The 24,705-nt window shown below is 51.4% G+C and overlaps 5 protein-coding genes across 5 annotated transcripts; 3 read left to right on the top strand and 2 right to left on the bottom strand.

Annotated features, from left to right (window-relative positions):
* Positions 1 to 4,313: 4,313 nt before the first annotated feature.
* On the top strand, positions 4,314 to 5,018 carry BDV14DRAFT_33825 (uncharacterized protein). The gene has a single exon (XM_073776578.1). The coding sequence runs from the start codon at positions 4,507 to 4,509 to the stop codon at positions 4,915 to 4,917; it is 411 nt and encodes a 136-aa protein (XP_073629917.1). The 5' UTR covers positions 4,314 to 4,506; the 3' UTR covers positions 4,918 to 5,018.
* Positions 5,019 to 6,835: 1,817 nt separating this feature from the next.
* BDV14DRAFT_198418 (GPI anchored serine-threonine rich family protein) lies at positions 6,836 to 7,669 on the top strand (the record flags this gene model as incomplete). The annotated part of the gene is made up of 3 exons (XM_073772945.1): positions 6,836 to 6,887; positions 6,939 to 7,017; positions 7,069 to 7,669. 3 exons carry the CDS (start codon positions 6,836 to 6,838, stop codon positions 7,667 to 7,669), a joined length of 732 nt encoding a protein of 243 aa, XP_073629916.1.
* Positions 7,670 to 9,170: 1,501 nt separating this feature from the next.
* On the bottom strand, positions 9,171 to 11,300 carry BDV14DRAFT_198417 (alpha-amylase; the record flags this gene model as incomplete). The annotated part of the gene is made up of 8 exons (XM_073772944.1): positions 9,171 to 9,330; positions 9,400 to 9,481; positions 9,607 to 9,829; positions 9,888 to 9,908; positions 9,974 to 9,997; positions 10,060 to 10,658; positions 10,759 to 11,169; positions 11,228 to 11,300. 8 exons carry the CDS (start codon positions 11,298 to 11,300, stop codon positions 9,171 to 9,173), a joined length of 1,593 nt encoding a protein of 530 aa, XP_073629915.1.
* Positions 11,301 to 11,956: 656 nt separating this feature from the next.
* BDV14DRAFT_33736 (alpha-amylase) lies at positions 11,957 to 14,408 on the bottom strand. The gene is made up of 2 exons (XM_073776577.1): positions 12,825 to 14,408; positions 11,957 to 12,742 (listed from the first exon to the last, which is right to left on the bottom strand). The coding sequence occupies exons 1-2, from the start codon at positions 13,833 to 13,835 to the stop codon at positions 12,095 to 12,097; spliced, it is 1,659 nt and encodes a 552-aa protein (XP_073629914.1). The 5' UTR covers positions 13,836 to 14,408; the 3' UTR covers positions 11,957 to 12,094.
* Positions 14,409 to 16,536: 2,128 nt separating this feature from the next.
* ags1 (alpha-1,3-glucan synthase Ags1) lies at positions 16,537 to 24,636 on the top strand. Its single transcript, XM_073776576.1, has 3 exons — positions 16,537 to 17,400; positions 17,460 to 17,635; positions 17,693 to 24,636. The coding sequence occupies exons 1-3, from the start codon at positions 17,044 to 17,046 to the stop codon at positions 24,507 to 24,509; spliced, it is 7,350 nt and encodes a 2,449-aa protein (XP_073629913.1). The 5' UTR covers positions 16,537 to 17,043; the 3' UTR covers positions 24,510 to 24,636.
* The last annotated feature ends 69 nt before the right edge of the window (positions 24,637 to 24,705 follow it).

Genomic DNA, 24,705 nt, shown 5'->3' with positions numbered 1-24,705 from the left:
CAAACCGTCTCTACCGGCTGCCCCTAAGTGGTTAGCTAGATCGAACGGTTTTGCTTCTCTGAATGTTGACCATATTCAGTGTGTCCAATTATCGGCTGCGTTCAGTTCTGCTCTTCATTATCCTGACAATGATAACTTCACTATTTATGATGCTAAACAAAAGGAAAGCGGTTGATCCTATGGGTATTTTCACTACGAAGGACCTGTGGATGGGTTTTAGAGAACAAGTAGATGTTGTAGTCTTCAGTTGGTCAAGATTGACTTCGGAGCTGTGCAATATGAGCTACGGAGACAGCAGGGAAAGGTCTAGTGGATGTTTTGCTACAATCTCCAACCAGCCCAAATCATTTTCCAAATAGCGGCTGTCACACCATCACGATGTACAAGGCTATGTTACGAGTTGCAGAAATATTGGGGTTGTGTGTATGATTATCTACTCGATATTTTCCAGATCCGAGCTTTTTTACTCCGTGCACTTGCTATTGGTACCGTAAGCTGCGGGACCCATGTACATTGCTGACAGCCAAGAAATGGTATTGTCGTGGAAGAAAGGGCGCCGCGCCCGTTTGATACTCCATACTTCGTCAGATCTCGAAGGGTCCCACAGCTCCTCTCTCTCAAGAGATATGGCTCAGCCTCTGCATTAGTCATAGCAATGGCGACCTAATGATGGAGCAACCAGAAAATGGTTGCCTCAAGAATGCATTATAGATTAGCTCTGTGCGTCTAGAACTCGCGCTATACTTGCCAGCTGCGCCTCAACAAACCCAAAACCACTACGGTCTTGACTTGGCAATCCTGTGTCGGATGGACCCTTACGGACTAGTGCCGTTGGGATCTTTCTGTACCTACTGGCTGAAGACTTTTGCCCCTAAACACTGATAAACATATACTACCTATCCTCCGCTCATGACGGTCATAAATATAGCGGTCCTCTTTTCTTATTATTGCCAATTCTATTACGTTGGCATTATTTATTGCTTGTCTATACTCTGTGGAAGCAGGCTATCGTCATCCATAGGAACTAAAATGAGGGCTTTACCGTATTGCCTATTTACCTTGACGGCCGCGGCATTTCCCGACATGGATTCCGTTCTCTCGGACATTGATCGAAGGCAATCAGACAGTCCAACAACGGAAATGATTGGAGACTTAAGTGACGGGGCAACAACAGAGGTTGGCAGACGTGTCCGTGATTGTATAGCTGGTACGCAGACGTGCGAGGACCAGGCAGCTAAGGTTAGCTTATCTACATCATTCTCCCCTCGTCATTGCCCTATCCAGTCCTTTCCCCCCACTGGCAGTTTGGAACCCGTCTCACAGTGGTTAGAGCTATACGGCTCCTGGCGAGCTGGGAAGTACGGAATGCGACGCCGACACTTGTTGTGTGTGGGAGTTTATACAGAGAGACATAGTTCCGCTTTTTCGCAGTACCAATGAGACTTGCAACAACCTCGCCCGCTCTGCAGTGCGCTTAGGATTTCACGATGCAGGGGCATGGTCAACGACGAGTGACTACGGGGGAGCGGACGGCAGCTTGCTTCTCAGCGCTGACGAGATTAATCGGGCGGAGAATGACGGTTTGCAAGAGGTCAGATCCAGGGCCCTAGAGATTCTTGACAATTACTCGGAATACGGCGTGGGTGCTGCCGACCTGGTGCAATTTATGCATAATGTGGCCACGGTAGTCTGCCCACTTGGCCCTCGCATATTGACTCTAGTTGGACGCGATGATTCCCGGCGAGCAAATCCTCCCGGACTTGTTCCGCGTAACAATGTGACAGACGGCGAATATCTTATTGAGCTTTTTCGGAATAAAACCTTTAGCCCACGAGATCTGGCGGCACTGGTTGGGGCCCATACCGTCGCGAAGCAGTTTTATGTCGATCCATCGCGCAGGGGTCAATCGCTTGATTCGACGCCCGGGATATGGGATACTGAATACTACCGCGAGATCACCTCAGACTCGGTCCAGTAAGTCCACTAAATGCTATTCTTTGTCAACTGGTGCTCAAAGGCCACACACTCACCGGTCTATAATGTCCCATTTAGAGGGGTTTTTCGGCTCCCCAGTGATGAAGCTCTGTCCCGTACGGATGGGATTTCCTCTATCTTCAGAGAATTCACAGTGAGCACAAATGAACTCACATTTGGATATCGTGGTTCACTAGATTTGTACTGATTCGATCACGCTTCCATCATAGGATAGAACATTTGGCCAGACGACGTGGAATTCTGACTATGCCACTGCATACGTTCGCTTAAGTCTCCTCGGTGTCAATAATATCAACCAGCTCACAGACTGTACAAGGGTCTTGCCTGAGGCTGTTACAAGCTTTTCCTCGCCAACCTCGTCAACCTCGCCTACCTCTTCCGTGGCACCGTCATCATCCGAATGTTTGCTTTATAAGATGTCCGGCTTATTCTTGACCTGGGGTTTGCTCATTCTTTGGCTTCTGAAGGCTTTGTGACGATGGCCGGCACGCATCTCACTCTAGCGCATACTATTTACTACCAGAAAGCTTAGGGAACTAGAAAGACTACATAATATATAATTGTTTTGTTTTGATTTTACCTGGTCGAACCCGAGCCTCAATGGGCCTTTCTAGGATTTCGTGATGACTGGCTAAAATATGACTAGCGGAATGGGAGGCTAATTCGACTATGACTTGAATATGCCAAAGCCGTGCAGAATGGCAATGCCTGAGGTGGCTACGGCGGGTGCCTAAGGCAACTCTGTTACGGTTAACAGTGTTGCCTGAGGCTCCGGGATAGGGCCACGAGCCCCGGAAGCGGAACTACGGTTGTTCCGCTGGAGGCCACATCGAACTTTCAATTGTACCCTAGTTCTCCTCTATACAAGCAATGAAATAAGACTTCTAGCTACATCTCTACATGACCCTATAGCAGTGACCACATGCGAATCCCAGCTGTTGTATGTTTTTGCTTTTTCTCTTTTTTGTTTGATTATAGTCCTCTACTGGATTTGAAAATCCCAAAGCTCTCCAAAACACATCTGCCAAGCCTAATTGCTGACGTCGCACTTTCTCGCAACTCCGTTGGAAACAGTGACCCGATTATGGAGGATATCAGGTTTGACCGGAAAGATACAAAGTGAGGGCAAAGGTCCTGGTGGTCAGTGAATGCCGGCTTGGCTTTGTGGATGATAGGGCCTAGTTAGTGTCAATGAACAGTCCTTGTTTGTTCCCCTCGTTGTGCCGTCTGAGGCTGAGTTTTGAGGGTCGCGCGGCGCGAGGCTGCCATTGCCAACCTGCATATGCATGTCGCATGCCCGGCAGGAAGGCGGGGAAATCATCCAGTTCAGACCAACACATCAAAGGAATCTATTGAGATCTCGAAAGCTACGAAGAGCCGCGGGGGCTGAAACCATTGCTCAGATCTCAAGGAGAACCCTCTTATATCTCCACTTGCTATTAGCCGCCAATGGCAGTGGCGATAGGCATCGTCAGCGGCGCGATAACCCTCGCCGACGCCACAGTTAAAGCAGGCAAGGGCATCATAGCCCTCAAGCGTCTATGGAATGAGGTCCATGAAGTGCCTTAGTACATTAACTCCCTTCTCGACAGTCTGGCCCTCGTGCACTCGGTGCTCAGCGAGTCAGAGACAGAGCTAAATCACGATCCACAGCTCAAAATTAGCAGCAGTATTTAACTCAGCATACAGCACTGCAAGAGAGCAAAAGATAGGCTCGATACGCTGGTGAAGAAATTAAGTTAAGGCGTCGGAGATAAAACAAGGCTCACCAGGAACAGAGCGAGGTTTAAGGCTGTTCTTGGAAAGGAAGTGGGCCATCGCCTGGAGGGTGGGATTCAAGATACAATGCATCTGCTCGGTATCGCGTAGCATACTTACGTGATGTACGGGCCTTCATAGTCCTATGGTGCGTGTTGAGCTCGCTAATGATGGCAGAGCCCTGGCGAGACAGCAGCCGGCTTTGATCATGGGCCAGATCATATCCGGGGTCACTGCACAGGGACAGTTTGCGCAGATCTGTACCCCTGTACCACCAGCTACCGCCTCTAGTACTTTGGTCGATACACAAAAAGCAACAAAGGGGGCATTCCAGGGTCGCCAGGCCCTTCCCTGGAGATAATCCATCTTTGGAAGCTACGCCTCCAGGTCTTTTTCAAACACCTCGTCCGAGGAAGGTAGATGTTTTCAACGACATTGTTAAGCCTCGACTAACCCGTAAAGTCCGCTCTGTGCGAAACCAAACCCCAGCATGGCTGGCTCGATCCGTCTGGGATATATGTGCGAGACGAGCCTGCAATGGGTGGAGGTACACCCTTCAACAATGGACAGTGAGGCCCGAAGGCTCTGACAGCTTCCACACTCTGTTGCCGGCGACCTCTCAGCTACCACTGCACTGTTCAACGAGCGCAAAGCCTCCTTGTATGATCGCGATCCTGGAGGTCGGACTCTGCTGCATGTGAGTACTCCAAAGCTGGCAATGCTTACGCGATTTAGATGAGATAGTACGGTGTAATGAACGGCCACCTTGAAACGATCTCGTACATCATCCGCTCAGGCCTCACCCTGCACAAAACCGACATTGCTGGGCTCACCCCGATTGACTACCTTTGTGTCTTTCTCAACGTTAGGAGCGAGTCTGCTAGTACAGTCCTCAGCGCCTACCGGCTCGTGGACTCCCCAAATGACCTCTCTGACGAGGTGTCGGTTCTCTTTCGCCCAGCGTTATCCTTTACCTTCTGGACACATCGTCTGTCTTTCTTTGTGTGGAGGATCCCCGGATTGTTTGACTTGGTGACTTCGCAGTTCCGTCTTGCTCCACTGGAATACCAGTTTCAATTAATTAACTGGCTTTTAGTTAACCCTGAAGTTCTACTGGATATCCTTGAGCGAGAGCTAAAAGACTCCAAGGATTTTGCATGTTAGCTCTCCCGAAATGAAAGTGCCTTACTACATTACTTTACCCAGGCCTACTTCGACCATGCGCCGACGGAACCAAAAAGAGCCGATCTTAGAGATCCGCAGTTGGATGCAGTGTTTGAACAATGGAGAAGACTAGCTCGTTGGATTTTCAAGGGATGTCGCGCCAAAGATGTTGCCCAGCCAGGGAACGATGCCTGGGACCTGATGACGCCGTTGTTTGCCGATTTGGCGGACCCTGACTGGGAAGAGCCTACCTCGAACCGAAGATGGGACAGGCCGACAGCGCTTGAACAATTTATTGATATACTGGCTCGAGGATGTGCAGGGTGGCGGCCTGGACTTGGTATCGTATGGGTGGTGGGAGCGGAAAAGGCTCAGTGAAGGTTGGGGACCGCGGGCGCCGTGCTGGAAAAAGCTATCCTATGGCGGCGGGGAGCCACGCTTGACGCGCCTTGAATCTGGATCTTCTCCCCAGGATTGGAAAATGATTTGGGATCGGGATTTGTGGGAGCCATATCTTGTAGAAGACGCTGGTGTTTTCTTCGAATGGGCCGAGAAGCCGGTCCCGTTGATGCCGGGATCGTGGCTAGATGATAATGACGAGCCACAATTGCGGCTAGTCACAAACGTGGTATGTCTTTTCGGACACAAAATACAGCTATTGCATCTCATATAGTCTCAAATGAACCCAGGCTCCGAAATGCGACACCACGGGACGGTTTATAGACAAGTTTCGAGCCAGGTTTAACGTCATTAGCATTCAAGCATCAACAGGAACACAGAAACTGAGATTTATCTCCACTCCAAACGGTATTTAAATCAACTTTTTCCATCACCATTGCAGTTGGTTTGCAGTCGCTTATCGGATATGTTGGCCTCTATAACCACTCCTGCTACCGCGATAAGATCGGTGGCTGTTGGTGTATACTGGGAGATAACAAGCGATAACCGTAAGAGCTTACTCTGTACTATTCCAATCGCTTGGTTTAACTCAGTTACTCCAAAAGTAGCTGCAGGGTAATAAATTGCCGACGGAGACAACGATTATGTGAGGCTGAGTAGACTACAATGTCATCGAGTACTCCAAGTCCAAGCTCCAAGCAATGACAACGAACAAAGAAAACCTCAGTCAAGCAGTTCGAATCAAAATAGCCAGCCAACTAATCACTATGGCTAAATCCCCCATGCCACACTACCTCGTATTCTCACGTCGCGCCATAATTTGCCATGGATGCAGTCATATTGCGAACCCAACTACGGCTGAGAGTGAGACCCTGTGCGCTCGCTACCAAGACTCGCCACTTGGAGTCAACACTTCTCGCTAGAGTCGCTACTCGCTACCATTTTAAAGTGGGCTGAATGTGGGCTGCTCCCGTTACCTGTTGAGCAACCTGACTCCTCGTGTTGAACAGCCCCAGGATGTCTGAGGCGGTCTCGGCATAGTCGGCTTAGACTGGCTGGCACCCTGGCACCCTGCCAATCCTGTCACATTTCCATTTTTCCACGGATCCAGTCACAGTGGACCGTTTCTGGAGTGAGACCTGGAACTAGCATGGTTCTTATCAAGCTTTGAAAATTACTCCATAACAACCCTGTATCCCGGCAAAGATTACCAGGTACCGCTACCCTAGACATGTCTCATTGCTGGAGATGAGACTCTGGTTGTTATCCACTATCCACATGTCTCTGTCGGTTGTTCATGGATGGCTTGAACAGTAGTTCAGTAGATCTAAAGATAGGGCAGGGCATTTGACGTTATAGTACATGGCACATCAGGATTTGATTGGGATTGGGCCGTCTGGTTTTGGTTTATAACCGTCAAGGGACCTCTTCTCTGCTCTTGTCCATCGACTTTGATTCTCTCGCCTTGTCAGTACTTTGTATACACCAGTCACTCGTTATACTCATCATACTCGCCAACATGCGTTTCACTCTCGTTACCTCTGTCCTGCCTCTTGCAGTCTCTGTCGGAGGTATGCTACCTTGCCCTTGCAAATTTAGAACGCTGATACTAACGTACGCAGCCATCCAAGTCACCGAGCCCAAGAAGAATGTCGAGGTTGACCCCTCCAACTCCTTCGACGTGAAGTGGACTTCCGTCCAGTATGTCATTGCACTCAGCACCTCGTCAACATAACAAACTAACAGTCCCAGGGGCGACGCGTCCTCCTTCGACCTGCACCTCGTCAACAACGCCGTCTACCCCCCCGTCGACAAGACCATCGCCTCGGACGTCGACACCTCCGACGGCTCCTACACCGTCGACGGCATCGACGGCCTCGCCGACGGCCCCGGCTACCAAATCAACCTCCTCTCCAACGACCCCCAGAACACCGGCATCCTCGCTCAGTCGCAGCAGTGGAACGTGACTGTTTCCGACTCCGACGACGACTCCTCTTCCTCGTCTTCATCCTCCGCTACTTCCACATCCACCAGCACTTCCTCCACCAGCACTTCCTCCACCAGCACTACAACTGGTACATCTACCACCCCTGAAGCCACAAGCACAGAGACCGAATCTTCTTCCACCTCTTCTTCTTCTGATTCTTCTTCTTCTCCTTCCTCCACCACGCTAACTACTACGTCTACCACTTCAGCGTCGTCGACTGAGTCCTCTTCTGCTGCGTCGCCGTCTACGTCGCCTTCTGACGCTAGTGTCAGCGATACACCTGACGTTGATGCTGCCGGTGCCATTGGTGTCCCTGTTGGTGTTGTTGCGGGTCTGCTTGGTGGTGCGCTCTTGTTCAACCTCTAAGCTGAACAGCTTCAGTCCATTGTCAGGTCTCAGGAAATGCGCTTTCGGTCGCGAATGTGGGACTAGTTCTCTATGGATTAATTGGGTTTGATTTCCGCGAGACTGCTTATCCCCGTTAATGTGGTTTTTTCCATGGTTGTGGTTTTCATTTGCATGGTGTGATACGAGGAGGGGATGGGTAATGCGATATCGATAGACGAGGGTATTGAATAATTAATGCTATTTCTTAATTATTTTCACTTTGTTTCACCAATTTGGATTTTATGGCGTGCTAAAGTGGTTATGATTTATACGGTAAGCTTGCCTATTCGACGGGAAGCAGGGTCTTGTCTTGTCTCGATTTGCCGAAGCGGCAAAAATATATATTTTCGCTATCTAAGCGTTGCAGATCCAGGGCACCAATGACCACCCCGGTCCATCACGTCGATCTCATTTCCCTTCAGGTTCTCTCCAACATGAAATCTCTGCAACCTGCAAGTCCATAATCTTCAACCTCGGTAGATACAATTGTGACTTGTAAAGCAAGGAAAACCAAACCCACCATACCAGCCCTACAAATCCACAGACAAAAGTTTGGAACCCGACCGAGCCGACGGGCAACAACTGCAAAGAGCAAAAGCAAATCGGCTCTATCCGCCGGAACTGACGGTTCTCAGGCACCAAGCACAAAAATACGTGACATGAATCGCCGATCCCCGCCTAGTATCTTTCACACTGTCATTTCAGTCTCAAACCGTGGTAAAATAGCGTATAATACAGCCACGCCCACAGCTTTACACAGGCAGCCAATACAGATTCTGCTTTTGGCGGTGGCGCCGAGACAGGGGGTCCACGGGCCAGGGTTCGATTTGAGTCTTGTTTTTGGGCCTGTTTTTAAGCTGGTTAGATTGGGTTTCTCTTGTATTGATTTCCGATTGGTGGGTGGTGGGATCGGTTATTTGCTGGCTAGGGCTGCCACGGTTTGACTGCTGTCTGGGTTGTTAATTTGTTGGAGGCTTGCGGGCGTTAGGGGGGAAGTCGGGTTCTATGGTGCGAGGCTGTCACTGCTGGCTGTTCCTGGATGCCCGGCTAAAATTCGGATTTCCTGTTTGGGGTGATGGTGCGATTCCTTGTAATGATGATTTGAAGGAAGGCAAGACTAGTGTGGTGATGAACGACGATTCATTATGTGCTGATTACAGCGTTGGATTGTGATGTTACATGTTCCTTATTATGATTATTTAGTCTCGCAGTCTATACTCTATAGTCTAGTAGTAAAAGTAAGTGGTAAGTAAAGGATCGGGGCCTAGCCAAGTAAAATCAACACGAAACCTCGTATATGTTCTCGTCACTGCAGCCAAGACAAAAAAAAGGCAAGAGTTAGCAGAGCACAACACAGCCTCACGCAAATTCAAAGGGAAAGGAAAAAGCAAAGATAAGAAAAACGCAAAGCCAAGAACTAAGGTATGTATCTAGCTAGATAGCTGGTGGTAACTGGTAACTGGTAACAGTAACTAGTAACTTACAATCTCTCCCAAAGCCCAATCTCCTCCCTCTTCGCGGCGGTCTCTTCAACCCAAATACTCACGCCTATCGCGGGCACAGGGAATTCTCCATAGCCGCGCTCGTTTATGATTATCTTCGCTGCTTGATTTTGGTCTTGGTCTTGGTGGAATGTGAACCTGTGGTTCGTCGGTCCCGAGCGCAGTATATCAATCCATACTTCCCTACCGTGCCCAGGACCAACATACATTCTCTTCACCGCAGCACCAGCATTACTAAGGACACAAGCAAGGCCCAAGCGGTGACGGGCATTCCCGTATCGGACGAATCCTGTCGAGTAATGCGTGGTTAGCCTCGTATCCGAACGCGAACAAAGAATGTCTAGATAAGCCCAGGCCATGCCGCGATAAGCACGCCTAGCTAGCCTCTTAAACTCTTAGTACCGGAGAACATACCAACGCAGTTAGGCTCATCAAAGTAATCCTGCTGCTCGCCGTAGGCAAAGAATTTCCTTGCGCGCGCGAGAAGCGGTAGTGCGCCCTTGCATGCGGGCGTAAGGGGGTTTTTGACGTTCGCGAGGATCCCGTACAGGTCGCCGTAGAAAAGGCTGGGGAGGCCGGATTTGCGGAGGAGGGTCAGGGTGTAGGCGTGGAGTTTGAAGGTGGGGGATATGGGGGTCTGCGGTGGTTAGTTGGTTGGTTGACTTGGTTCAGCTGCAGTACTTGGGGTGACTTACATCCATCATTTGGCCTGGTTGCTATATTGCGTTATTGGGTTAGCTAGGAACATGCCACGGGGATGGTGGGTTGATGTAGGGCGTACCGTGTCGTGATTGGTGACGATGGTCTGTATTTCAGGTGGTCAGCCTTGCCCTATTGCTAGAGGGGCGATAGTCGCATCCGACTTACCACCGCGTGTTCAGGCCTCTTCTGCACGAGCGTTCCATCGAACAACGTGCGCAAGTCTGCGCCTCGTGTTCTCGAGATTGTTGAAAACTTGTCGATGAGAGGGACATCGTATGCCGAGACTGTATGCTGCATGTCTTCTAGATACTTCATCAACTCCTTGATGTCTCCAGTCCAATACTCGCCAATAACGAAGAAATTGGGGTTAGCTGTCTTTTGCACGTGCTGTACAAAGTCTTTCTGGAATTTCGAAGAAAAGTGCTTGGCTGCATCAAGTCGCATGCCCGATAGCGATAGCTGGGATGTAATCCACGATCCCCAGTGTAGTAAATCATCTCGGACTTCCGGGTTCGAGAGGTCCAGATCAGCGAACATGAGATAGTCATAGTTGCCCTTCTCTTGAGAAACGTCCTCCGCCCAGCCTTTTCTCTGCGGGCTGAGAATGCGATAGATAGCGTTCTCTCGGGACTGATCATCCCAGTCTACGCCAGAAAAGTGCGCACTGTTGTACTTCATGGCGCTATACTGGTCACCCCTGCCCTCAAAGTCGAATGCCGTCCATGCGTCGATCTCAGTGGGGTTAGAGATCTCCGCGGTTCGCCCTGCATGTTGATCAGCATTCAATACGGGATGAAAGTGAAACTCGAAACCCTGCGAACACGTGGGAACAGAGAAGATCATAGTAAGAGAATGGGTACATACTCTCCGGATTCACCTTCACAGCCCGACAACTCTCAACGCGATCAGCACCAGCCTTATGATTAAGCACCGCATCCCAAATAACACCAACACCCAATCTTCTCGCTTCATCAACGAGATCCTGCAATTCCTCCCTGCTCCCAAACTTCGTCCTTCTCGCGCCCTTCTGCTCGAATTCACCGAGGTCATAGAGATCATACATATCGTACCCGTTCCCATTGCGATCCATACCTTTGCAACCGGGCGGAAGCCATATCTGCGTCACGCCCAGAGAAACAAGACTTGGGAGGGCGCGACGCAGACGAGTCCAATGTTCGCCGTCGGCAGGGACGTGCCATTCGAAGCCTTGGAAGAGGAGGGGGTTATTACCCTCAGCGGTCCAAGAAGGGAGCGATTGTAGCTCCGTAGCAGCCTCTATTTGGTGTTGATTATTTGTTCGATTTGAATGAAAGGATGATTAGTTGTTACGCACCTTCAATCGCCTTCCACTTCTTAGACTCCCAACTCCATCTGAATGGAAAGCAGCAGGAGAATAATGATGCCATAGCGACGTATAGTCCGACACCAGTAAATTGTATGGAATGAGGCCAAGCTCGCCGGAACAAGGGACCTAGGTCTCCATATTGAATTCCGGGACACCAGCAGTCTGTTTCAGCCAAGAAAGGCGTGGTACAAATTTGATAATCTGACAGGTCAGACAAGCAGTTGGGAATTCGTTAGTCAGCGCACTTTCCTGAGACAGTTAAGCTCCGATAGTTCTATTTCTGGTCGGTGGGACTGATCATTTGGGCGATTGGGTCCAGTTCCATTTAGTCCGAAGCCCGCGGAAATTTCATGTCGGGTCTCTCCGTTGTCAGCACTTTCTGTCAGTCTCAGTCCAGCTGTTCAATTTCAGCCCTGAGACATTGGGTCTTATGGGTCTCAGGTCTTTTTCTCTTCCACGGCACACCCGTGATTTGTCCCCTCGGTGTTCGGTATGTAAGAGAATTCAAGCCATTGGTGAGGTTTGTGAAGAGAAGTGGAATTATTGGTAAAGTGGAGTTCAGCCCACCGTTTTCCATCATTATTCGGGAATTGAGAGTCAAGACCCATGTGGCTTTTTTTGGTCTTGTCGATGTGATGTCATTTAACGGTCGTTGGGTATTTTGGAATCATCACAGAGGCAGGAGAAACAGGGAATGAAATGATAGTGAGTCAGGAGAAAAATTAGTAGTAGGCCATCAGCCGAGGGTATCAGGGTATCGGAAGCACTGTCCATCAAACAGATGGCCAACGGAATTATATACAATAGAAGCGAAAAGAAGTAGAAAAAGAATGCAACAGAGCTAAAAGCATCGCTCTAGAAGAAAAAACCAAAGGCAGACACCACCAACCCAACCAGCAAAACACCATCACTCATCCTCCCAAGTGTACTAGGAGCACCCGACGACCCCGTTGGCTTCTCCCCCGTCTTCAACTCCGTAAGGGTAATATTCTCCAACTCAAACCCACAAAGACCACTGCCCTCCAACAAATTCGTAGGATAGAATACCCTCGACGCCCCCTTATCCATCTTAATAATCAGCTCGCCCTCATTATTCACCGTGTAGTTCGTGCACTCGAGAACCTCCGTCACCTGTGTGCCAGCGTTATACGTAACCGGCAGCGTAAGGTCATAAGACTTTGCCTGGGCAGCGCCCTGCATGGAGAGGACCATAACGACCTGCCGTCCCTCAATACCCTTTGAAAAGGCGATCGTTGCGTCGTCGCGGTAGACCGGGTCCGTGATTTCAGAGAGATAATCTTCGCCGAGGCGGTAGGCGTGTTTGCGGATTTTGTTGAGCTTCGCGAGGTGCTTGTAGAGCCTTGCGTTGGTGTTGTACTTTGTTAACCAGATTGCTTCGCGGTTCTGCGGTGTTCCTGCGCCTGCGAGGTGTTGTTCTTGGCCTTGGTAGATCATAGGGATACCGTCGAAGAGCATAGTGAATGTCAGGATATTTTCGGCGATCTAGTCGGGTTCCTTATCAGCATCCAACCGACCATACCTATATATAGCAAACCGCAGTGGGAATGGATAGGGTGTGACAAACCGCAATATCATCCGTCTTATTCGCAATCCGCTGCTGATCATGATTCTCACTAAACGACACCAATGCAGTAACATCGTTACAAGAAGTCTTCATGTGCTCGACCGTCGTGTAGAACGTCGTCGTCGTATCCTCATCAGCCATGGTAAGCGCATCCAGCATGGAAAAGTAAATCGGGTAATTCGGCATTGACTCGATGTAGTTATCCTGGTATCTGCAGATCGTGCTGACTTCGCGCTGCAGGACTTCACCGGTGATAAATGTATCGACTTTATCGCCGAACTGCCGCAGGAACTGCGGGTTGACGTGTTTCGCTGCGTCAATTCGAAGTCCGTCCACGCCGTATGTGGAAATCATCTCGGTCGCCCAGGACTCGAGCATATTCTGCACTTCTTTGTGCTCCGTGTATAGATCTGGCAGGACGACTTTGTCGTCACCTGTTTGGCACAGCTGCGCCTCCGTGAAGTTGTTCCAGTTCGAGATCTTGCAGTAGGGATGGTAGTAGTCTGCGTTGTTGAACGGACTCAAAATACTATACTCGATGTCCTCGGGCACGTCCTGTCCGTCCTTCATCATATACGCCATATTGTTAATCACCGTGTCCATCATGAGGTACATCCCCCTCTCATGCAGTGCGTCCCTCAAATCAAGCAGATCCTGGCGACTCCCAAAGTGGTTGTTCAGCGAGTACAGGTCTAACGGCCAGTACCCGTGGTAAGCCTCGCCGTACTCGACGCGCCCCTTGATGTTCTCGATGATGGGGCTGATCATGACGGCGTCGAACCCCATGCCCTGGATGTAATCTAGTTGGTCGATTGTGCCGCGCCATGTCCCGCCGCAGTAGAGGCCTGCTGTTGTGTTGCAGGCGTGCGATGTTGACCCGTCTGTGCGTGCGAAGCGGTCTGTCATTGTTTGGTAGATGGAGCGGGATTTCCATGCTGAGAGGCCCGCTGCTTGTGTGGTGTTTAGAACGCCTAGGAGGATGGCTAGGTGGACTAAAAGGGGGAAGGACATTTTGATGGTGGTGTTGGTCGTTGTGATGGGTGGCCGTGGCGTGGAAAACGTGGAGAAGAGATTTAGGAAGTCCGGGGCTATAACAATGTCGTGTAATTAATGCGTTGGGTTACCGGGGGGGTTTGGTCTTTGTTGGGCTGGTCATGATAAGGCGAGTAGCGCTGCAAGTAAAGAACGTATGATAAAGGAGGTCGAGTAGTGTTGTAAGTGCCTTGGAGTAGATCAAAAGCGAATGACTATAATAGTGTTGGACTCTGCCGGGACAAAAGAGTGGCGATTGTAAAAGAGTGACAGCCTCAGGGCGAACGAGCGAGGGCGAAAGATAGAAAGAAACGAACGGCAGAGCAGAGCCCAGATACGTAGAACTAGAACAAGACAGAATCAAGGAAGACGGACGAGAGAACCTTGGAACACTTTGCTGGGGAGAGGGGAGGGATCGACGGGGAAAGCTCTAGCCCTAACCTCACAAGTCACTACGACCCAAGTCCCATTCTAAGCCGAGGGAGCCGTGGAGAGTGAAGACTGCGGACTCACTCATGAGGGCAAATCCAGAATCCAGAATCCATCAATGAGGGGGATCCCCAGCAAGGGAATGGACCGTTAGTTCCTTTAGAATGATATGCATTGGATAGAACTGGCAATGTCTCTGCACATCCGTGGCGAGTGACCATCGCGCATCGGCCTGCCATTGGACGTTTCTAGATGAAGAAAGTAGACTACGGCTGTACCTGGCATGAAGCCGCTTGGCTTTCCCGGTGATGTAGCATGATAGGACCAGTTTCTAGTGCAGGCTAGCTGGCTTTGTTCAGAACCCCGCTTCTATTCCGGTTCCTGGTTTATTGCCTGCGCGCGATAGATATGGACCTGAGTCCTGTGTGGTTCCATGGTCTATCGGTCAATAGTCCTAAAGGGGGAGTCTAGGACTAGCGGGCCCTGGCCAATTTTGAGCGCTGCGGGTTAATTTCTGTTATCTGTTGGGCGAATAATGTGGTGCCATTTACATTGTTGAAATGTACAAGACGTGGAAGAATTTGTTCCAAGAGCTGTTCCTGAGCTTAATGTCAGAACCAAGGATGAAGAAGCATGATGTGCGAAACACAGGGCTGACGATCGGCGAACCGAGGAGGGAGAGAGTTCTCAGCATGAAATCGGTTGATCCGTGCAACGAAGCCACGAGGAGAGAACCGTTTCGAAGAGAGAAAAACCAAGTAGGGACGTGGAGGAGAGTGAGCAAAGAGATTGGCTGAGATAGTGATAGCGCTAGGGCACCGAGTGGGGGTGTCTAACAAAAAGATAAGACACTCAATCTGCAAAGGATTACACTAGTACTGCACTTGTATTGCACACTGTTTCCATACGAAACCTGACAGAAGTTTCTTTTTTTCAAAGTCAGGCTTTCACCGAAATGTTGAGATTGAGGCTGCAGTCGGAAGCCGAGTCCAGGGCTCCGAGAGGGTCGGACACGCCCACTCCGCTGCAAACTTCAGCCTCTAAAGTTTGATCTGGAAATGTTTGCCTGAGATCTGGCTGGATTGAAAATTCAGTGTATGTTATCTCGTCACACCTCGCCAGCAATCGCTCATCGCCGCCCGTGCCTGTTGTCGGTGACTCAACCTTATCAAGACACAGTCGCATCGATTTCTCTTACCCAATGGTGAGCTTTAGATTATTTTACCCCAAATGTCTTATTACTTTGTGACACCGGTCTCATGTGGCCGCGAGAAATAGACGAGAGTGCTATTTATACTCGGCAGGCACCAACCCAAAGCGACAATCGGGCCGAGTAAGGGAGTCTGTACTGGTCCACATAAAAATACCTGATCGAACCATGACACCAATCTTGATAATCCTCGATCACCCTGGAGGGACCCGCTTAAGTCTTCCAGAACTGAAATTTTGCAACAGACCCTCCATTGTTGGCAATGTCTTACAACAGAATCCACAATTTTTGCCCTCTGCATTGGAACCAAGCAGGTTACACCGGAGCCTTTCGGACTCGTCGAATTGCAGCGGACCACGCTTCTTGCCAGGATGAGATTGTTCTGAGACATGGTGTTCTCGTATTAGGAAACTTTAGTCGCCGCCACCTGCAGCTGATACATCATTAATACGCCATGTTATGCCTGCTTATCTGGTCGATTGGATCCAACCATAATGACGACAATCAACCATAAAGAGAGACAGCAATGGATAACAGGGAACAACGGTACAAGAACGCCTCTAACGGTGACAATCCAAGGAACACCCAGACAAGAAACAAAGATTTTCAGGGTCGACCTCGGTAAGAAGAAAAAGACAGACCCATCGCCCCGTTGGGCCCACCAGCGCCAGAGTCAGGACGTGGTAGGGCTTACTGCAATACGAGCGCCGCATGTATCCACGCCCTCTCATTCGCACGTCTTCCTTCAGGATGTTATCTTACCCTCGATCGGCAATCTCTTTGATCACGTCCAGATCGGCAGATATGCCAGTTTGTAGTGAAATTGCAGGAGCTGAACTTATCGCCCGCCCAAATGGGGTACTGTAGCAGAGCCCCCGTCCACTTACTCCTGCTGTGGCCACCGCCGCCAGGAACTTGGGAGTCCAGCACCCAGATAGCCCAGCCTAAGTCCAGTTAGTGTCGCTTAGCTAGTCTAGCTGGAGAGCAAAGTTATCCAGGTGGGTTTGCAAATATAGTCTGGCTGTTATAATTAGCAATCGTTCCTATCCAGCGTTTCATTTGATTCCAACTGCCGGGCCCTGATAATTGTATGTAAGCCTTATCACACCCAGACGCAGGAACTCTGGTACCTTCGTTCAATCTCTTTTTCGCCTTCTCGCTCGTTCCACTTCCAATCTTGCTCTTCCTCCAGTTCCTCCAGGCCAGGCTTTCGTTATCTCCCCCCAACTACTGCGCCTACCCCAGTCCCCCGGTCCATCGTTTCGTCCAGGGACTCAGGAACAATCTCTCTTCTTGCATCTCCTCGTTCCTGACTCTCCACCTCTACTCCTTCTACCACCGACATACTGGTAGTGAGCTTGAACAGAACCTCTTATCGTTTGATAAAGCTTGCACGTGCTATCGCTGAGCTGTTCCATGACTTGACCTGCCAGCACACACCATCGCCCACTGGCGATAAGGCTTCTTGCGCAGAGTCTTTGATCGTCGGTGATCGACTCTACACCTCACTTCTCTCCCCTATCATATCGCCTCGTCCCATCCATCAGGATGCGACTCACATACGGCGCCGCTGCCATCGCGCTGCTGTCAACAACAGCAGTAGCATGGCCATACGACCCAGATCTAGCCGACTACAACACGAACCAGAACAAGACAGCGACAGACCCCGCCGACTACTGGGGTGAATGGCCCGACCATGACGGCGACTACTTCCCCTCGCCGGACAACTGGCGGTTCCCATTTTACACACTGTTCATGGATCGTTTTGTGAATGGTGATCCGTCTAACGATAATATCAACGGCACGCAGTTCGAGCATGATTTGAATTCTAATCAGATGCGCCATGGTGGTGATGTTAAGGGGTTGGTGGATACGTTGGATTATTTGCAGGGTATGGGCATTAAGGTATGTTTTGTTAACTTTCTCTGGGGCAAAGAAGGATAGAGTCAGCTAACGATGTGAAGGGTCTCTACCTCGCAGGTACGATCTTGATGAACCAGCCTTGGGGCTCAGATGGATACTCGGCGCTCGACACGACCCTGCTCGACCAGCACTATGGAAACATCCAGGAGTGGCGCAATGCCATTACTGAGATCCATAAGCGCGGGATGTACGTGATTTTCGACAATACAATTGCTACGTGAGTTGGCCCCAAACGTATGTATTCTGAGCATAGCTAATATTGAATTGACAATAGCATGGGTGATTTGATCGGTTTCGAAGGCCACCTCAACACAACAACCCCCTTCAGCGAAAAGGAGCATCGCGCCCTTTGGAAGTCCAACAGACGCTACGTCGACTTCGAAATCGGCAACGACTACAACGCTACCTGCGACTACCCCCGCTTCTGGTACGAAGACGGATACCCTGTGAATCAATCGCTCACAGCCGGCCTGGTCGGGTGCTACGACAGCGACTTCGACCAGTACGGCGACATTGAGGCCTTCGGTGTCTTCCCCGACTGGCAGCGTCAACTGGCCAAGTTCGCGTCCGTGCAGGATCGATTGAGAGAGTGGCATCCCTCCGTGCGCGAGCGCTTGATTCGTCACTCCTGCCTCATGATTACCATGTTCGACATCGACGGATTCCGGTACGATAAGGCGACGCAGTCGACTGTCGAAGCCCTCGCCGATATGTCCATGGCATACCGCGAGTGCGCGCGCAAAGTCGGCAAGAAGAACTTCTTCATCTCCGGTGAAATCACAGGTGGTAACCAGTTTGGATCGATCTATTTGGGCCGTGGTCGTCAAGCGAACCAGTATATCCCCGACCCCATGGACGCGATGAAGTTGACGAACGAGTCGGACCCGCAGCATTTCCTGCGTGAGGTCGGGCACGAGGCTATTGATGCCGGTGCGTTCCACTACTCGACTTATCGTGCGTTGACGCGGTTCTTGGGTATGGATGGGCAGTTGGCTGCTGGATTTGATGTCCCTGTCGATTTTGTCATCGCGTGGGCGAACATGACGAGCACGAACGATTTGATTAATGCGAATACCGGCGAGTTTGATCCGCGCCATATGTACGGTGTTACCAACCAGGATGTGTTCAGATGGCCTGCTATTCAGTGGGGTGTTGAGCGCCAGTTGCTGGGTTCATTTATTACGACGCTCATGCTCCCTGGTATCCCGCTTATGCTCTGGGGTGAGGAACAGGCGTTCTATGTTCTTGATGCGTCGGCTTCCAACTATATCTACGGACGTCAAGCCATGTCTCCTGCTACTGCGTGGAAAACGCACGGCTGTTTCTCGCTCAACTCCTCGCAGTACTACAAGTGGCCTATTACCAATGCTTCTGAAGGCTGCTACGACGACACAGTGTCCTACGACCACCGCGACCCAGCCCACCCTGTGCGCAACATCTACAAGCGCATGTTCGAGGTCCGCGAGCAGTACCCCATGCTCAACGATGGTTACCTTCTGAACGCGCTCAGCAACCAGACCGAATACGTCTACTACCCTGGTTCGAACGGCACCGAGACCGAAACGGGCATGTGGTCTGTTGGCCGCGACAGGAACCCAGCGGTGCAGGATCTTGGAGACGACGACGACAACCAGATGGTCTGGCTGGTCTACCAGAATGTTAACCGCACGATGGACTATGAGTTCGATTGCACGGATAACGATACCGCGTTGATCTCGCCGTTCCCGTCTGGCACTGAGGTTACGAACTTGTTCTATCCCTATGACACTCATACGCTCATTGATGGGCCTGTGCATCTGGGATACAACGGGTCGACCAAGGCAAACGGGTGTCTGAGAAACATGACCCTCAGCCGCTATGAGTTCCGTGCCTATGTTCCCAGCGACAACTTCAAGGGACCTAGACCGATGATTACCAAGTTCCAGCCTGGCGATAATGCAGCTGCTGGACACGATACGCCCATCCGCTCGACTGTTGCGCCTGACGCTTCTGAGACACTGCGCATTACTCTACAATTTTCCGAGGCCATGCACTGCGAGTCTGTGACCAACGCAATCACATTTGAGTCCTCCACCGAAGCGAACAGGCAGCCCACTGTCAACGAAGACAGCGTCGACTGTGCTGATATCGATGACACCATCGATTACCTGGCTCAGAGCTACACGGGCGCCATCCCCGGTAAATGGCAGTGGTCCGCCGACGTAACAGGCGTCTACAACGGTATTCACAAGATGACTGTTAAGAACGCGACGAATGAAGACCAAGACGACTCCACCAACGCAGTTGACCACTTCCTTTTCCGTGTCGGACAGGTCGATAACCCTATGGTCTTCCACTCGGCGAACTACTCCACCTCTTTGCTTCACCAGTCCGAGAACGGCACATTGTTCGTCCAGCACCACGCTGCTGGTGCCGATAAATGGCGGTACTCGACGAACTGGGGCTCGTCCTTTTCCAGCTGGAAGACATACACCGGTGGTAACGACACAATTGACGAGTTGGAGTGGTCCGGCACAAAGCAGCAGGAGTGGGACGGCCACCACCTGCGCGTCGAGTACTGGAGCGGTCTTACTGGGTCCTCTGATTACATCCAGGAGGGCGATCTAGGCTGGAACCATAAAGTGTCGCGTCGCTTCCCTCACCTCTTCTTCAACGGTCCCTACAACCAGTATGGTTTCGACAAAGGTCTGCGCAACCATATCGCCCTTGATACTGAAGACGGATACTGGAAGTACCACTTTACCACCGAGTGGCCTGCCGTCGGTCAATTAAACGTCTGGGGTATGAATCCCGATGGACAACCTGATCAGAGCTATGTCCTTGGTGATGCGGATGGAGATAATGTCCTCGATCGCATGCCTCCTTCTTCGCTTTCGCCTACTCTGCTGAACATCAGTGAGCATCCGCCCTCGCCGTACATCGCTTGGAAGTTCTACATCAATGACGCGACGCTGCATTATGATCTTATCCCCGTCGGTCACCAGAGCAGCCAGATCGCCATGTTTGTTCTCTTCTGGATTGTCCCGCTGCTTAGTGGTGCTGTCTGCGTTTACATCTTCATGAAGTCCTTCTACAAGGTCAAGTTCAACCAGGTTGGTGTCTCCGAGACGCACGGTATGATCCCGCTTGTTCTCCGCCGAAAGCTCAAGCAGATGCGCGAGGACAAGGGCGGCTCAGTCAACCCTCTTGCTCGTCTTGCTGGAAAGTCCAAGTCTGGATTCATGCAGAGCACCACTGCGCTTGCTGGTACTGGGAAGCGCCGCTCCGTTCTGATCGCAACCATGGAGTATGATATTGAGGACTGGGCTATTAAGATTAAGATCGGTGGTCTTGGTGTCATGGCTCAATTGATGGGTAAGACGCTCGGCCACCAGGACCTTATCTGGGTCGTGCCCTGTGTCGGCGGCGTCGAGTACCCTGTTGATACCCCTGTTGAACCCATGGAGGTCGTTATCCTAGGCAACCCCTACCAGATCCAGGTACAGACTCACGTCCTGAACAACATCACCTACGTCCTCCTTGATGCGCCCGTGTTCCGCCAGCAAACAAAGTCCGAGCCCTACCCTGCCCGCATGGATGACCTCGACAGTGCCGTCTATTACTCCGCATGGAACCAGTGTATCGCAGCTGCAATCAAGCGCTTCAGACCAGACATCTACCACATCAACGACTACCACGGCTCCGTCGCACCGCTGTACCTCCTCCCCGAAACGATCCCAGCCTGTTTGTCCCTCCACAACGCCGAGTTCCAAGGTCTCTGGCCTATGCGCACGCAAAAGGAGAAAGAGGAAGTCTGCTCGGTCTTCAACCTTGATATTGACACCGTCCGCTCGTACGTCCAATTCGGTGAAGTGTTTAACCTGCTTCATTCAGGAGCTAGTTACCTCCGCGTTCACCAGCAGGGATTCGGTGCTGTCGGTGTGTCCAAGAAATACGGAAAGCGTTCATACGCGCGGTACCCTATCTTCTGGGGTCTGCGCAAGGTCGGCAACTTGCCTAACCCTGACCCCTCTGACGTCGGTGAATGGACAAAGGGCGAGAGACCTACAGACGAAGACATCAAGGTCGACCCCGACTTCGAAGGTGGCCGCGCTGAACTCAAGCGTCAAGCGCAGGAATGGGCTGGTCTCGAGCAGAACCCTGATGCCGATCTCCTCGTTTTCGTCGGTCGCTGGTCTATGCAGAAGGGTGTTGATCTTATTGCGGACGTTATGCCTGCTGTTCTTGAGGCCCGTCCCAATGTCCAGCTTATTTGCGTTGGTCCTGTCATTGATCTGTATGGTCGCTTTGCGGCGCTCAAGCTTGATCGCATGATGAAGGTTTACCCTGGTCGCGTCTTCTCCCGCCCTGAGTTCACTGCTTTGCCTCCTTATATCTTCTCTGGTGCTGAATTCGCCCTTATTCCCTCGCGTGACGAGCCCTTTGGTCTTGTCGCCGTCGAGTTCGGTCGTAAGGGTGCGCTTGGTATCGGTGCTCGTGTTGGTGGTCTCGGTCAAATGCCTGGTTGGTGGTATACCGTTGAATCCGTCTCAACATCGCACTTGTTGCAACAGTTCAAGCTCGCTATTGATGCCGCGCTGAGCTCCAAAACACCTACGCGTGCCATGATGCGCGCTCGCTCCGCTAAGCAACGGTTCCCTGTCGCGCAGTGGGTTGAGGACCTTGAGATCTTGCAGTCGACTGCTATCCAGGTGCACAACAAGGAGGTTGCTAAGGGGCACGGACGGCCGATGACGCCTTTGCTTTCTCCTGGACCTGCCACGCCCAGCGGTACGCTTACGCCCTCGAACAGGCCTACTAGCCCGCTTATGGCTCCTCCTGGTGCCATGCCTATGAACCTCATCCCGCCCCCTCATGCCATGTCTCGCGACAGCAGCTACTCGAACCTCAACCGGTTGAGCGACTTTGGCCAGCCCAACAAGAACGTCTACAGCCCCGAGCAGAACCCCGAGGACAGTACCAAGCCCGTCGGTCTTCAGCGCTCGCTCTCCCTTGGTGTGCGATCCGGTCCTGGTCATCGCTCTCGACGCGGCCGCAGCGGTGCTAGGAAAACTAGCGGTATTATCAACGAGGAATCAGAGCGTGAGACAGACGCCGACGACAACAGCGACAGCGAGTCTATCCTCAGCTACTACGAAGACGACGAGTACACTCTCACCCCCGCCCAGATCGAGCAAAGCAGACAGGCCCAGGCAGCCCGTCACTCTGGTGCCGGTGCTCGTGTCGTGCCCTACTCTCGTCGCAACAGCCAGGACTCCCTGCAGCCTCCCATGTCGCCTCTTCCTGGTCTTCCACCCAGCAGTCCTGGCACTCCACCAACGGCCGACCAGTCTCTTCTTCCCGTGCCGAAGCCATTTGCTGCCGAGGCCAACCGTCTGAGTAGTGCTTCCGTTCTGTCTCTTGACTCGGTCGTCGGTGGTAAGAAAGACTTTAAGTTGCAGAAGGTCGACCCCTTCTTCACGGATAGCAACGGCGAGTACTACGGGCACTTTGAGAAATCGCTTGAGAAGCTTAACGGGTCGAACTCTGAGTCGCAGCTTTGTATTGAGGAGTTCCTCATCAAGTCTGAGCGGGAATGGTTCGACAAGTTCCGCGATGCTCGTCTCGGACGTACCAAGCCGCTCACGCCTTCTGTCTTCCGTGATAAGCACAACCACTCCCCGGATGAGTCGCTGTACATCAATGAGACGAACAGTCGTCAGGGCTCGCACTCTCAGCCTGAGACTGAAGATGATGAGTTCTTGCTTGGTAAGGACTATGTTCCGCCTACTGGATTGAAGAAGTGGATGCAGGTTAAGATTGGTGACTGGCCTGTCTATACTATCTTCCTTGCTCTTGGTCAGATCATCGCTGCCAACTCGTACCAGATTACCCTGCTCACAGGTGAAGTCGGTCAAACGGCCGAGAAGCTGTACGGTATTGCCACCACTTATGCGATCACCTCTGCCTGTTGGTGGCTTGTCTTCCGGTACTTCAAATCCGTCGTCTGTCTCTCGACTCCCTGGTTCCTGTACGGCATTGCATTCCTCCTCATTGGCTCTGCGCACTTCGAAGCAGACTCCTTCACTCGCGGCTGGATCCAGAATGTTGGCAGTGGTTTCTACGCCGCTGCCTCCTCCAGCGGATCCATCTTCTTTGCCTTGAACTTCGGTGACGAAGGTGGTGCCCCCGTCAAGAAATGGATCTTCCGCGCCTGTGTCATCCAGGGTATCCAGCAGGTCTATGTCATTGCGCTCTGGTACTGGGGTTCGACACTCACGCAAGCCTCAAGCGAGGGTCTGCTCACAGCCGACAACCAGATCAGCAACACCTGGAAGATGAGCGCAATCTGCTACCCGATCGCCATGCTCCTATGGGGTATTGGACTCCTCCTGATCTTCGGACTACCAAACTACTACCGCCAAACCCCCGGCAAAGTCCCCTCCTTCTACCGCTCGCTATTCCGCCGCAAGATCGTCCTCTGGAACTTTGTCGCTGTCATCCTGACAAACTTCTGGCTGTCCGCCCCGTACGGCCGTAACTGGAGTTTCCTATGGACATCCGCACATGCCGAGAAGTGGCAGATTGTCATCCTCTGCGTCTTCTTCTTCGGTGTACTGTGGTGCTTCTTCCTTTACCTGGTCTCCCAATTCTCAAAGCAGCACTCCTGGTTCCTGCCCGTCTTTGCATGTGGTCTCGGCGCACCGCGCTTCATCCAAATCTGGTGGGGTGTTTCGGGCATAGGATACTACCTCCCCTGGGTAGCAGGCGGGTACACCGGTGGCGCGCTCGTCTCTCGCTGCCTATGGCTGTGGCTCGGTGTATTGGACTCAATCCAAGGTCTCGGATTCGGAATCATCCTCCTGCAGACACTTACGAGAATGCACATGTGCTTCACACTGATCGTATCGCAAATCATCGGTTCGATAGCCACGATCTGCGCACGGGCATTCGCGCCGAATAATTTGGGTCCTGGCCCGATCTCTCCGGATGTTACGCAGGGTATTGCCAGTATCTCGAATGCTTGGTTTTGGGTCGCCTTGTTCTGCCAGTTGCTTGTTTGTGCGGGCTTCTTGCTTTTCTTCCGTAAGGAGCAGCTTTCGAAGCCTTAGTGCTTCTTCTTCCTTCCTTCCTTCCACTACACACTCACTCACTTCCTTTATGATATTTCCTATACTGTCTTGTCTTGTCTGTGTACATTATTGTACCTTCCACATACCTCATACCTCGCTACCTCACTACATACCTACACCACACTAATGTTTTGTATATACCGCACGCATTGGACGCTTGGGTTTATTGAACTGG

This window comes from Aspergillus stella-maris, assembly GCF_047715825.1.
Source record: "Aspergillus stella-maris strain CBS 113639 unplaced genomic scaffold BDV14scaffold_16, whole genome shotgun sequence".
NCBI classification, from domain to species: Eukaryota; Fungi; Ascomycota; class Eurotiomycetes; order Eurotiales; family Aspergillaceae; genus Aspergillus; species Aspergillus stella-maris.
This window is presented reverse-complemented; position numbering and strand designations above follow the sequence as displayed.